At 39.5% G+C, this 15,000-nt stretch overlaps 2 protein-coding genes across 2 annotated transcripts; both read right to left on the reverse strand.

The window, feature by feature from the left end:
* Window positions 1–1,761: 1,761 nt before the first annotated feature.
* Window positions 1,762–5,120, reverse strand: LOC140943745 (uncharacterized). Its single transcript, XM_073392855.1, has 2 exons — window positions 4,333–5,120; window positions 1,762–2,955 (listed from the first exon to the last, which is right to left on the reverse strand). The coding sequence occupies exons 1-2, from the start codon at window positions 4,799–4,801 to the stop codon at window positions 2,165–2,167; spliced, it is 1,260 nt and encodes a 419-aa protein (XP_073248956.1). The 5' UTR covers window positions 4,802–5,120; the 3' UTR covers window positions 1,762–2,164.
* Window positions 5,121–7,836: 2,716 nt separating this feature from the next.
* Window positions 7,837–8,550, reverse strand: LOC140943776 (uncharacterized). The gene has a single exon (XM_073392886.1). It carries the CDS (start codon window positions 8,435–8,437, stop codon window positions 7,943–7,945), a length of 495 nt encoding a protein of 164 aa, XP_073248987.1. The 5' UTR covers window positions 8,438–8,550; the 3' UTR covers window positions 7,837–7,942.
* Between the last annotated feature and the right edge of the window lie 6,450 nt (window positions 8,551–15,000).

The following is a 15,000-nucleotide window of genomic DNA, read 5'->3' on the forward strand; positions in this document are numbered from 1 at the left end:
CCCCCCCCCCCCACCCAGGGACTGGACAACCCCCAGGCCCCTGGTGATAACCACTCAGTTAAAAACACAATTTAATTTAAAAAATGAAAATTTGATCTTTTATTTTATGAAATAAAATCAACCGGAAAACAACTAGAGTCTAAATTGAAATATATTTTGCTGAATAACATATATTTTAATATATTATACATGGTAATTTTTGCATCTGTGAATTCCCTGCTGTGACAATAAATTGGAATAAAATTATTGCCATCATTGAATGATGGTTTGTGTATGAACACGTGTTTAAAACAGATATTATCACAAAGTTAACAGAACTCAGGTTAACACCACAGTCAACAAACGAGGCATATTTATATCTTATGGTAAAAAAATACCATTTATTATAATTATACATACTGAGAAATACTCGCCAAAAAGCTATGTCGTAAGTTTTTGTACGCAACTGAGTTCTAGCCAATCAGAGGAGCAAATGATGGTTTTCAAAAAATTGATACGTCCAATCAGAATCGCGAATGATGTTTTTTCACGTGAGAAAAATGATACGTCCAATCAGAAGTCACAGAGGTGTGTGAGTTTCGCGCCAAAATTCCCGCCTTTTATTGCAGCTTGCAGTGCCACTTGGCACACATTCAACAAGAAAAGTTTTACTCAAAGAGTTTTTCTCGCTATAAAAGTGAAAAACATTTCGGAAATGGAGTGGAATAGTTTCGTTTGTTTCACTGTCGATAAAGAAAACGGTAGAGAGCCGGCAAAACAACAGCGGAAAGGGTATACAGAACAAGACGTAAGCTTTTGCTGTGCTTTTTGTCAGAGCTACTTTGCCTTTCATTTAAGCTTAAGCTTATATTGAAACTGGCCATTTTACTTAAATCCACTCATTTTTAATTGTGCATTGAGAACAAACAGTCAAGATTACCTCATATCCTCACCTTTATTTATGTTTTTAACAAACGTTTTTACTAAAAAGCTGATACTTCGTTTTCGTTGTCATTTTGCGGTAAGTGTGTAGCGGCAAATTTTAGCATTTTTGAAAGATTTTTTAAAATAAAAAGGCCGCCAAAATGATGTATGTCTCAGTATGTATATAATAAACACAATACCACATGGAAAGTACTTTGTACGGTATTTACGCACTCATTGTTTTTGTATCAGAAATCTTACTCGTTCGCTGCACTCACTCGTTTGATTTCTGATACGTCAACAACTCGTGCGTAAATACCATACGCCAGCACTTTCCATGAAGTATTCTCTATAAAATTCAGAAAATAAGCCCCGGGGCTTATATTTTTCAAAGGCCCTTTTTGAGGGGCTCATTTTTGGAGGGGCTTATATTCGGAGAGGCTTATCTATGGAGGGAAATTTGTGTTTCAAAATCGATTGGGCTAGCCTTATGGTTGTACGGAAATTTACCATTTTTGCTCTGTTTTACTTTGTATTTGAGGGCAATTTCTAAGTACGAGCCCCTGGGGGGCTTATATTAGGAGGGGCGATTTAACGGAGGGTTTGTTGTGTGACTAGTTTGGGGGGCTTATACATGGAGGGGCATATTTTCGGAATTTTACAGTATACAATGTATGTAGAGAAATCAAAATTCCATTATTCATGAACACATCAGTTTGAAATGTCACACGTCCCCTCCCCCTAAACCGTGGGGGGGGGGGGGGGCGAGAGAGACCTCTGAATTCCAAGCATCATAATGTCATCTCTCTCCTGTGCCCCCCCCCCCCCCCAAAGGTTAGGGGGTGGAGACCTATGACAACTATGAACATATATACCTAATTCAATAAAGGTTACTTTGTTTGCTTTGTTTATGGGTAAACTATTCAAAATCGTTGAATGGATCAACTCTTGCGTGTATCAACATTAATCAGCAATGTTAACTGCTTCCAAGGTCAAAATTCTGTCAGAACCAAAAACCACAGAACTTATTGGGACTTATGATTAACGACGAGGCAACAGAGACATCTCTCTCCTGGATTTTGTTTAAGGGGAGGGGGTGGCTGTACACAGGCTAGTGAAAGGGTTGAAAACAAAGATTCTATTCTTTGCTTGACCCAAGAAGCAAAAGCCCATATTTTGGTTTTTTTAAAACCCTTTTTGATATGACTACACAACATCTCTTTCACTCATTACCATAAACTTACTTCTATGACAACCTACATTAACGTAACGACATAAGATAACCAAACAAAAACATACCAACAAATACAAGTAAAACCATAGTCATGAGATGAGACACAAGTGTACAGCGCATTCCTGGCTGTACATTTGATGAAAATGCAGCCATCTGCCAGTTGATGTATTTTCGCATATTGCTCGTTGGACAGAGACAGCGGCAACTATAGCTTCCTTGTGAAAACTTGTAAGTCTGTAACTCCATTTCACATGGGTGGCACAATCTGCCATGCATATCCCTAACACCAGGCAAAATATTAGCCTTGTGTCGATTTAAGTATCTTTGTTCACGAGCACGTTTCCAAGGAGGTAACATATCTGGTTTGTATTCACTGTTCTTTTCTGGATCACCTGTGGAACCTAAGTCATTGTCACCAACATGCCAGATGCGACTTATGGTTGGCGACACAATTTTAAAGACTGTAGCATTACGGTTATACAGTAACATTAAACCAAGATAAAGGGGCCAGTCCTTTTCAGCATGCCCCATAGCGTCTTGTTGAAATGTTTTGATATATTCCCATATAGAAGAATTAAATGCATAACCAATGCTCTGGACAAGTGGCACTTGGCTCACAACAAATGCATCCGGTTGATGATCAACTAAATTCTCCTCTCCAATGCCCTGTAGGGTGCTGAAATGGATATTGGGAACTGAGTTCTTGACAAGAAGGGAGAACCACATTACTTCCATGAAATCTGGTGCAACAACTACATCATCTTCAAAAAACAGAACATCCCCAGTGAAGGTTTCATTATGCTTTAGTTGAAAGGCATCTAGAAGTAAAAACAGAGCTTTTAATTTTGTGAAACCAAGTTTCAAGAGAAAGTGACTGCGGATAAAATCACACATTTACAAACAAGCCATACATAATGTATAAAGATACAGTTAAAAGCACTAATATTTCCTACACACTTTTGCCAATCATGATGTGGACCTTTTGATACTAGAGTGTAAAAACAAATAGGAATTATTCAAGTGGGATACCTAGGATGTAACATAATATGACAAAAAAGGTCCATTACCATATATTGGAAATCATAATATAATTCTCTGGCCTAGATTTGGCACTGAACACACTTACTGTAACCGAATTCACAACTTTAAATCAACAGAGCAATTGTGACAATTGTTTTTGTGTTGCTCAAGCTCACTTGTAGCGTTACCACACAAAACAATTCTTGATACCAGACAATTTCATTAAAAAACCAATGATTTAAGGGACAACAGGTGTTGAAATTGACATCTGCAGATACCCTAACCCACAGAGAGGCTCTTTATAATATGTACCCCTTTAACAATAGGGCTCCAAGCTGTAGTTATCTGATTATCAGGATACACCCCCAGAGGAAGGAAAATATATCTGCAACTTCTCTCTAAATAAAATGAGTTGCCGTACATGACAGCTCTCTTGGCTGTCACGTAAATGCTGCGTCATGCAGAAGGTTAGAGATTCAAGCATAAACTATCACTAAAATGAAATACCCTTTCGAAATTAAAATTTGGAAAAAAAACACAAGTTTTTAGCTGCTCTAACACTTCATAAAATTAAAAACCCGGGGGGATTGATAATTCTTTAATTTTGAATTTGTTGGTGACGTCATGTGATAACCAAGAATTTGTATGTACAGTCTGTCTAGCATAGTAAGACTACTTGGGACTGCAAGAGAGAGCAAACAGCAAGTCTACTTTTGGTGAAACTCGTTTTGCAACAATATAATATTATTAATGATAATAATATTATTGCACAGTTAGGCCTGGTTCAGACACCAAACTGTTGATAAGTTGAACCTAGGATATTGAATTAAGTAGGTGAAAAATTGTCAACTGTTCTTCCTACTTAGCCTGGACAGGAATTTTAACTTTGGAGCGATTCTGGAACAGGAAGAATTGGGACGTCAAACTTTTTATGTGCTGAATCTAATGCACAAATATTGATAAGGCATTTTGCAAGCACTTTGACTGAAATGAGCATTTCGTTTTGAAAGTGCGGCTGGAATTAAGATCAGTGTTTTAATCAAGTCAGTCGCCCGAATAATTTGGGTCACCTTACTTTAAATTGAGTTTGATCTGGCTCCTGAAAAGTTTGGCGTATGAACGGGGCCTTGGAGTTTCATTTTTTAGCAGTTAACAGGGTCTAACGAATCATATACCTTGTTCATCAAACACCTTTTTCATTGTGTTCCACCAATGTGCTTTGAGTACTTCAGGAGTCCGTTCCTCTTTCTCATTTCCAAAAGTCCACACAAGCTTCCTACAGAAGGTGATTTTACCTAATACTTTGTACGTCTCGTTAATATCATCCATAGATGATGCTTTGGTGTGATGTAATATAAACAAACATGGTGTGCTGGGTACAATGCTTCCAGAAGAAGCAATGGATTCCAACGTTCTCTCCAAATACCGAGGTCTGTAAGAGCTAAATATCACCAGAGGAACAAATGGTGCCTCGAAATTTTCTGGAAAAACAACTTTAAACTCTTGGGGCCATTTGCTACCGCGTTGACCGAAAAAAACTGGAATTGCCAGCCACACTTGGACGAGAATGACCACGAGAAATATCAACGTTCTTTTAAACGATCTAACTCTAAAAGCTCGCCTTAATAACAACGTCAAACTCATACTTGTTCTTCCTTGGACGTTAGCTTGATCTCTTTAACTAAAATTACTCTCCATAATCCTTATTAGGCTGTTACTAAATCACAGCGGGGCTGACGTGTCAAAGGCGAAGCTTTGATTATTTATGACGACCATGGATGTCTTGAGATGGCCATCTGGTGTTTTGCCATTACTTTTTATACCGGCTTCTGGAAGAGAGAATCCTGATTGTCTGTTAGTCTGAGGACGAAACAAAGCTGTAGCTATCCATGCGGCACTTCAAGGTCTTTTTCCGGCTTCACCGTATACCTCCGTACATCTTGGCCGCCATGTTGCTTATGGTATCAATTCACGCTCCACTGGGGAGGGGTAGGGTGCTGGGCAGCACAGGAAGCCCAAGCATAAATTTAAAAAGTCCGTTTGTTTAGGCCTACTTGTTTTGTTATTTTCAGTCTCGGTGGAAAGCTTCATATTGCTTGGAGTCACAGGGCAGTTATACTTTACGTTCAGTTTGTTTTTTACAGTTAACACACAGGTGAAGAATAGACACTCCCAGAAAGTTTTTTAGATGCTCATATCATATTGAATGGAGTGGACTCGCAATGAAAGCTGACTGAGATACCCTTGAAGGCACAAGTTCCTTGAAACACTCCTTGCTGGACTGGTCTTTTTATTTACAGAAGTTACAGACTAATAAACTTATCATTTTTTAACGTTTCAAAAAGGGTGATTAACATCATTCTCATCATAGACACACAATGAATAACAGCTACAGTGCGACTACTCAAACCGGGACCCTTGGTAGAAGATTATCCAATCACGGTGGTTTTTGAAAACAAGATTCTCATTTTTTTCTTTTTTTTTTGCAAACGGAATAATAAAATTCAACTATGCAGCTGTTGAGGACTTTAAAACCGTTTGAAGTTACCTGACCTCTCAGGAAAGAGCCCTCAAATTTATGAATGTTATTTGTCCATTTGCAAAAAAACTTACAATTCTTTTGTTTTCAAAAAACGTTGTGAGTTTATAATCTTCTTCCAAATGTCATGGTTCGAGTAGCCACACTGTATGGAGTGAGACATCAAGACACTTCATTAATGATTATGATTTATCAAATCAACATACAAAAAAATTTGGAATTACTGTTTGATTTGTTCTCACCTTTCATTTATTTTAAATACACCTCCTGTTCCCTTTTATTTTAAATATTTTTATGTTAACCAATTAAATAACAAATTGTTGACAATCACAAAACATGATAGTTTCATTAGCAACAGTTAAGATTATGAGCTGTTTTCAAAGATAAACCAGATTTCAGACAAATGAACAGATTTTACAGCATCTTTCAAAGTTCTTACATTTTTCTCTCAGCTAGATCATACAAGCTTTCATTGTGTTATTGCAGCCTGGTAGTTACAACATTATGCTGCAGAATATATTTCCCAACTATTCAAAAACTCATTAATAGTTCAAAAAGAAAAACCAACAAAATTAATGTTTACTGTGTGTCTATATCTGATAAAGACACAGCTAAACTTTACATCCAATTTTTTAGACTAAAATGAGTTGATCTATATCAGAGATTTTGAAGCTGTTCAAAAAACTCGCAGTCATGTATTATCAGGTGTAAAAACCCTGATAATACATTCCTGCTCATTTTTTAAACAGTACTTATTACTTTGAACAAACAAAAGTGGTTTCAACAAATAATATTCTAAATCAGACTAAAAATATGGTTATTAGCATAGATCCTTGATAAAAATAGAATCATGTAACAGCACGCTTACACATGAGGGTTAGATCAGCATATGACTTTATTATGAGATGTAAAAACAAGCCCTTGAGATTTAAATATTTGAAGTGCTGTTTCTTCTTATTACAAAAATTAATTTATTATACACGACAGTGGCCAATACTGGAGGGTTGACCCTAGGAAACTGCACAAAGATGTTCACAAATCCCCCCCACCCAAGCACAATATTTCTCCACACAAATACCATTACCCCTCCCCCTGGGGCAACAGTTGGTTAAGATAACACCTCAGGTCAAATAGCTGGCATACTGTACTAGGCATAGCCTGTGTAGCATGGTGACTTTGTCGCACGCAGTACTGAGTGGCGAAGTCGCGAAAAAAAGCCATGAATCCGGGCAGGCGGATTTTATTTTTTTCGCAGCATCACTGCTCAGTATTGTGCCCGACAAAATTGCCATGCTACACAGACTAGACTCCTGCAACAAAAGAGCGCCAAAGTCAAACCCCATTAAACGGACACTGAGGAGTGTCCATATTAACGGGGTGTCTGTAAATTTAGAGGAGATGTAAGGGCTTTCTTTCCCCAGGGAGAAAGCAAACTGTCTGTAATAATGAGGTGTCTGTATTAAGCAGGTGTTTGACTGAGGCACTCTTAAGGAGGTTATGTTCCTAGGCTGAATTTTCAAAACCTATCGTTTTGCTTATTGAGGAGAAAGCCATGTCGCTCTTGGTATTTTACCAAAGTGTTTGCACTTTTCTCTGTTGCTGTTGCAATCTTTGTGTCATTTGTTACCATTTCTCCTGTCCTGTGCCACTGTTTCAAGGCCATGTTACTTGCTGGATTTACCCTAATAGTGCTATGTCAACAAATCCCGCGCCATTCCCGCGTATGTCCCCAGTGGTCGACCCCGGGAAGGCCGCTGATATTAAAGACCTTAAGGTACACCATTTCCGTACACATACGGGTGGCAAATGGTAAAATCCGAGACTCGGTGAGACGCCGAGATCCTCGTTAGAAATCTGAGCCCAAGACTCTTTGGTAAAAAGTTTCGAGACTCAAAAAAAGTAAAAACAAACCATGCAAAAATGAGACTTCGAGACTTATCAAAAACGCTCGTGAGATTTCGAGATCCTGCCAAAATTTTCCGAGACCCACATTTTTCGAGGTACCATTCGCCACCCCTTGCACATGTACTGCTAAATTAGCTGTACACGCAGCTGTAAATACGGGTAGATTGCCTCTTACCCGGGAGAAACGGGTAGGCTACTGGGTAGAATCATGGCTGCCTTTTATAAAAATACGAGGTAAACATCTACGCTTACCAGTACCCGCAAGCAGTGAATGAAACGGTGTACCGGCCTTAAGGTCATTAATTATTATTACAGTTCGGCTTGCTTCATATGATCATGACTTAATTTCTCGGAAGCCAGTTCAGCCAGTTCAAAAACTCTGAGAAAGAAATTTTACCATCTCCGCTCGTATCCAAACTTTGCCTGGCGCTGTCAAGTTGCGATTCGTCGCAAGCTTTAAGTGAAGCCATCAACTCCTTGAACTCTTCTCTGTCAATGGTGTCACTGTCGTCCTTATCGAATTTCTTGAAGAGTTTTACGGCTTCTTGGATCACGTGGAATCTGGACTTTTTGTCGACGTTATCGAAGCTCTTACTGGTTCGAAGCCATAAGGAGAATTCATCAAAAGAGACTTCACCACAGCCATCTTTGTCAACCATTAAAATGCACGCTTGAGCTTGCTCGGGCGACATACCCAGATCATCTTTCAACATACTTGACATTTCATTCTTTCCAAGTCGTCCACTACCATCAGTGTCATATTTCTTAAACAGACTTTTAACCACAATTTCTGGAATATCAGCGTTAAAATAAGATTTAGCCACTGTTGCTGCCATGTTCGTCTTCTTCTTAATCGTGAAGGAAAAGGCGAACGCCGCCTCAATATCGAATGGCTTCAAAAGTCACGGGCGTAGTCATGCAACGGGAGCTCCTCGTTCATCTGGGCTCGGGGATGTGAATTACGGGAACGGGGACATGGACTACGGGACTTGGGGACGTGAAGTACCAGTAAAATGTCTAAAATAAAGTGTATATTAAAATACCTGTCCTACACCTATAACCTGCCTATGTTTCTGGCCAACTTGCGATTAGGCTGCTATTCGCTATTTTCAAATCCCCAAAATCAACTCTGTTTAACGTCTCCCCCCCCCCCCCCCCGCCTAACACCACCACCACCACACCACCACCGCCGCCCCACAAATTTTGTATAAGATATTGTTTTCAAATGCTCTTATGAATATACATTCCCCTCAAGAAAGACGCCTGATCGCAGGTTACCTCAGGAGCAATTGAAAGGAAAAAGCAAGTTTCTGCAAAATTTGAGGGGCCGGGGTTATAGAGTGTATTTTGGGGCATTGTGTGTACCCCGACCTAGCCTGAGATCATGCCCTCTCCCTATTACCCCTTTATGTCTCTTGTTTTTTTCCCTCCCGAGCCAAAGAAGCAAAGAAGCAAAAAATATATATAACGCCTGATCTCAGGTTAACCCCGACCCGACAGGGTATCAATAATGATATTCTTAAGTACTGATTTGTTTCCACGTCACGTTCCATGATTGGTTGCGATACGTTACAATTTACATTTCAGCAGCAAGGCCGGCCAAGCACGAGGACGAACTATTAAGAGGTCAGACCGTTTCGATTTAACTTTTGCTTTTGGTAAGTACTCTTCTTCTAACAAAACCATTTTATGTTGTCTTCTGCTCGGGGATACAGTTGACAATCGATCGACTTGACCACAGTGGTCATTTAATACCTAGGTATAATACGAAACACTTTGGTCGAGAAAATTATTATTTTAAGGGAACTAAACGAAAGTGAACGGCTATGATACCGATACTTCTTTAAATATTTATCTCAAAAGTTACGCTGGAACCATGGAGCTACATGTACGGATACTGTATAAAAGAATCAGATGTTTAATGTGTTGCGTTTTTCCGCTTGTGCGTGGTAATTTCAAATTTCATCCAATTTTATTATGTGGGCATCTTCGATGTAAAAAGTATGCCACTTTTTGATCAGTGTTTATGATGATAAATTATGTCAGAGAACTCATACTTGATTAAACTGCCATGAAATATACCGTAAAGAATTTATGTTTGAATTTGGGATCGGCAGCAAGCGTTGCGTGACCACGACATTGGTGAACTTATGCAATAAGACGGCAGACGAAAAAAGACGGCAAACCTTGTGTCAAAAACGTGACAATAATTTTTGTTTGAGAAAATTTTTTTCCAAACTTCATCCTCCTTTAAAGAGATTTTTTCGTAAAAAATCTAAAGACATGCAAGTAATGCCCCTGTCACGTTTGTCACACATAGACGTTTTGGCATGCTCTTCAATTCTTTCTGCTGATCTGTTGCATAAACTAATATTGTACTAATAGTTAGCTAATAGTAAGGACAACGAATGGTTGTTTGTGTCATGATCTTCACATGTTACTGTGTTCTGGCATTTTGAGGAGAGAACTATTTTCAGTGGCGGATCCTTCTGGGCCCCCCTTATTTTTAGACCAAACTGAAGCTGAAGCCCAAAGGGTGGAGAAATATTTTTTCGATACCACCACCCCCCCCCCCCCCCCAACTTATCTTAAGGTCTGGATCTGGCACTGATTTAAAGAAAGGTTAAAAAAGTTGAGAGGAATTTTTATCAAACATAATTACTGTCGCACTTGTCACACAAGGTTTACCCTCTTCTCTCCCCTGCCATCCTATTGCATAACTTCACTATTACTGCCTATTCCAGTGTTAAGATATAAATTGAACCCTTGCTTGAAACTTGTGCTAACTCAAGCAAATTCAATGTTCCCTGGATTTCCTTCATACATTTAATGTAATTTTACCCCCCCAGTAACTCGAACTCTCGAGAACTCAAACTTTGTGCTAACTCCCCAAAGTAATTTTTATATTGCACTCTTCAGTGATGCCCCCATTTACACAGGGAAGGAAGGCAGGATAACCAAGTGGTTTAAAAGTGCTAGTCTTGCAATCTGAGGGTCCCAAGTTCAAGTCCACCCATGACCATTTGCTTGATTTGTTCTTGGTTAAAAAAGTCTACGTTCAACCCAGCTCACACGTGCTTTTCTAAAATATACCAAACTGGTTTGCCTCTGCCCAGTTGAGATTCCTTCTTGCTGTGTTTACATTCAAACCTCCCATAAGTTGGGAGTTGAATAGGCCAACGGATTGGCGGATTTTGTAGCCTGCGTAGCAGACGTCGAAAGGGGTAGGGGTTAGGGGATAGGGAGGAAGGGAAAAGGGGAGGGGGATTGGGGAGAGGGGGAGGGCTCCCTTCCCTTTTCCCTTTCTCCCTCCTCCCTTCCCCCTCCCCTTTTTGCGCCCTATTTTAAGAATATTTTTGGCCCAATTTTGGATTCAGAGTGAAATTTTTAACGGATTTGTGGATCTGGCAATGGCTGCGGATTGCAGCTTCATCCATTTTTTGGACACGGATTTTGGGCTTTGCACATTTAAAAAAATATTTCGCCTGTACTTTGGATTTAGAGAGAAATTTTAACTGCAGATTTGCTTAATAAACTATAATGGATCAGCAGATTTGCATTCCCCTATTCACCTCTCACTTCAGAGTGACCATCTAAGGGGCTTTGAATGGGAATTTTTGTTTTGGATAGGTGGCTTCTTACAAAAGGTTTTGCACATGGAGGTTAATTTGACTGTTTTTCAATGATCTGGTTTTGTCTGTTCTTTATTTTTGTGGGCCACAATGTACACTGTCTCTGATGGGTTTTGAGTATTTTTATAGAAAAAGCGCAATATAAGTATTGAATATTATTATTATTACCACAGTCTGCATAGCAGGCACTTAAGAGGCACTTGTGCCCATTACTTTTAAGCAACTGCTACACAGGCTAGGGTTACCATTAGTTTTACAACCTCTTAGCTATAAACTCAAACTTATCTCAACTCATTACCTCTGTTTGTCGTGGGAAGTGCACTTACCTTATCCAGCTAGCTAGTTTACATGCACTACACTCAAATAATTAGAAAGAAATAATCTAATATAACATAGCAGGATTAAAAACCCCTGCTGGTCGGAGGCAAACAGTTGGCTATTTTCAAGCATAGCCGAGGATTTGAACTGGGGACGACCAGGAACATATTCAGCAAGTGACCAGAGCAGCATTCAAACTCGTGACCACCGGATTGCGAGTTGGACACGCTGGACACTCGGCCACCTCCTCGGTACGCAACACAATTTGGACGAAAACCTTCCCCCTTGTAAAGTCCACTTGGAATAAAAATTTCTAGCAACTTTTTTATCCTCTCCCCTCAAAGGGTTTTTAAGAGATAGTAAAATAATTGAAATTAAACATAACGGGGTTTAGGATCCCAACAATGGCAGGGAGTAGAGAGACGAACCAGTTGGCTATTCATAACGATGGCAGAAGGTTTGAACTCAGAACAAATCCAGCTAGCGGTCAAGGCAGGAGTTGAACTCGACAGTCCTCCATACAGCGAGAGTTACACAAAGTAGAACCAAGTTGTTCTTTTCTCAGCAAAGATATTTTCACTTCCGTTAGAGGGTGTGGCACTAAGCAACGTCTCCACTGCAGCTTCAATCGTCTCTCACAATATCACAAAGCGAGGCTTCACGACGTGAAGTCTAGCTATAGTGAGACAGCGCACCAAGGGGAAAGGGAGTACTCCGGAATTAAAGTATTGGGAATGATAGAAGGATTTTGGAGAGCTTAAAATTTACCATTCCGGGTTTTATTTTTGGTAGGAAAATAAGGCAGTATATTTGGCTCGAGGTCAGGACCCGTACCTCCTGACCGATGGCCAAATATTTTCCCGTCCGGTCCGACCTAACTCAGTCAATAAGCATTTGATCATACGACCGTTGTGTGTGTGTTTTTTTAATTTTTCCGACGAAGCAAACCCGCATCAATCCATACGCGTTTCTAACAGGGCCGCACGCGTTTTCTCGGCCTTACCACTTGACGCATACGGCCCTCATGGGGGACTTTTTTGTCATATGGTTTTCCAACGAAATTGCGCGCGGGGCTGTACCTGTCATAGTCATAAAAATAAATATTAGTAGAAAAATAGACCTGTATTTAGTCCATGTTATTGCTATAAATTTCAGTATCTCTGTTATTCCGGGAACGAACGCTTGAATGGAAAAACCTTGCAAAGCAAAAACGCCTGAACTTCCACGAAGAGCTAAGGGATTCTTAGTCAACGCTGAATTAAGATTGACACCTGATAACAAAGGGATTGGTGTTTTTACTTGTGAATTTATTCTCGCCAACACACGTATTGACGATCCTCATTTAATTTATTTTGATGAACAAGAAACGCTCAAGCTTCTGGCTTCGTTACCAAATGACGAAGCGAGGAGGGACTGGTTGGATCATGCTTTTGGAGACGATGGAAAGGTAGCCGTGCATAACACACACCTTGACGATGGTGGCATGGTTAATCACTCTGACGACCCAAGCCTAGCAACAAACAATGATGATGGCTATTCGTACTCAACAAGAGATATACAGATAGGAGAGGAACTAACGGAAGATTACCGAACTTATGACCATGTTCCCTTTTTTGAATATCTTTGTGAGAAATATGGTGCGATAGATTGGTTTCTTAATAATAGCAAAGAAAGTACTTAATCCATCTTAAGGTCACTCACAATGGTTGGAACATTTTCCAGGACTCAGTTTATTACAATGCTACATTTTTTTAGCTATTTTGAAGAATAGCTCATATGACGGTGGTGTAAGCGTATGAATCTTTGTGGCTTTGTCTGTTCGGATGTGTTTTGAAGGGGCCAATAAGGTTGAAGGCACTATGAGTAATTATAAGTAATTGTTTTCCTGATACAAGGATTGTTCAGATAGGAAAATCCCCCAATATAAATCCCTTTTTTAATGTAGATGACAGCTCTCTTGGTTGTCATGTAAATGCCGTGTCATACAAAAGGTTAGAAATTCAAGCATAAACTATGACAAAAACGAAAAAACCTTTTGAAATTAAAATTTGTCAAAAAAAATACAAGTTTTTAGCTGCTCTAACACTTCATAAAATTAAAAACCCAGGAGGACTGATAATTCTTTAATTTTGAATTTTTTGGTGACGTCATATGATAACCAAGAATTTGTATGTACAGTCTGTCTAGCATAGTAAGACTACTTGGGACTGCAGGAGAGTGCGAACAGCAAGCCTACTTTTGGTAAAACTCGTTTTGCAACATTATAATATTATTAATGATAATAATATTATTGCACAGTTAGGCCTGGTTCAGTCACCAAACTTTTCATAAGCCGAACCTAGTATATTGAATTAAGTACATGAAAAATTATCCTAATAATTGTCTGAATCAATTAGGAATACCTATTTCAAATTGGAACAGCTCAACTGTTCTTCCTGCTTAGCCTGGACAGGGATAGCTTTGGAGCGATTCTGGAACAGGATCAATTGAGACCTCAAACTTTTCATATACTGAATCAAATGCATACATATTGATAAGGGCATTTTGCAAGCACTTTGACTGAAATGAGCATTTCTTTTTGAAAGTGCGGCTGGAATTAAGATCGGTGTGTTAATCAAGTCAGTCGCCCTGAATAATTCGGGTTGGCCTTAAATTAAATTGAGTTTGATCTGGCTCATGAACAGTTTGGCGTATAAACGGGGCCTTGGAGTTTAATTTTGTTTAACAGCAAGGGATGGCGTAGTGGGTAGAGTGCTAGCCTGTTCCACGCTCCGAGATAGTCGGGTCCGACTTTTCGCGTGCCTTTTTCTTTCGCGTCTTCCCCACTATCTGAGAGCCTGGAACAGGCTAAAAGAGTGCTTGCCTCTCACCAATGTGGCCCGTGTTCAAATCCCGGCGTCGACGCCATATGTGGGTTGAGTTTGTTGTTGGTTCTCTCCTTTGCTTCGAGAGGTTTTTCTCCGTGCACTCCAGTTCTCTCCTCTCCTCAAAAACCAATATTTCCAAATTCCAATTCGACCAGGAATCAGGTAGACGAAGAACCACTTTGTGGATGTGTTACCACCAAGTCATTATTTTTATTTATTTATTTATTTATTTTATTTATTTGTAGCAATTAACAGGGCCTAAGGAATCATATAACTTGTTCATCAAACACCTTTTTCATTGTGTTCCACCAATGTGCTTTGAGTATCAATGTTCTTTTAAACGATCTAACTCTAAACGCTGTGGCTATATGGCCGGTAACCGGTCAAGGTTTTCAAAATACTAAATGACCGGCAGTCCTGTCCTTTCAGTAAATTTCACAAATCGAAAAAATCCAGCTAAACCAAACTATACATGTAAACTATCATATGTCAATTAAGAAAAGTCAAGCGAAATGTACTGAGAATATAGGACTGCCGGTCATTTAGTGTTTTCAACACCTTGACCGGCAATCGAGCTGAAAA

The sequence above is a fragment of the Porites lutea genome, chromosome 7 (assembly GCF_958299795.1).
Source record: "Porites lutea chromosome 7, jaPorLute2.1, whole genome shotgun sequence".
NCBI lineage: Eukaryota > Metazoa > Cnidaria > Anthozoa > Scleractinia > Poritidae > Porites > Porites lutea.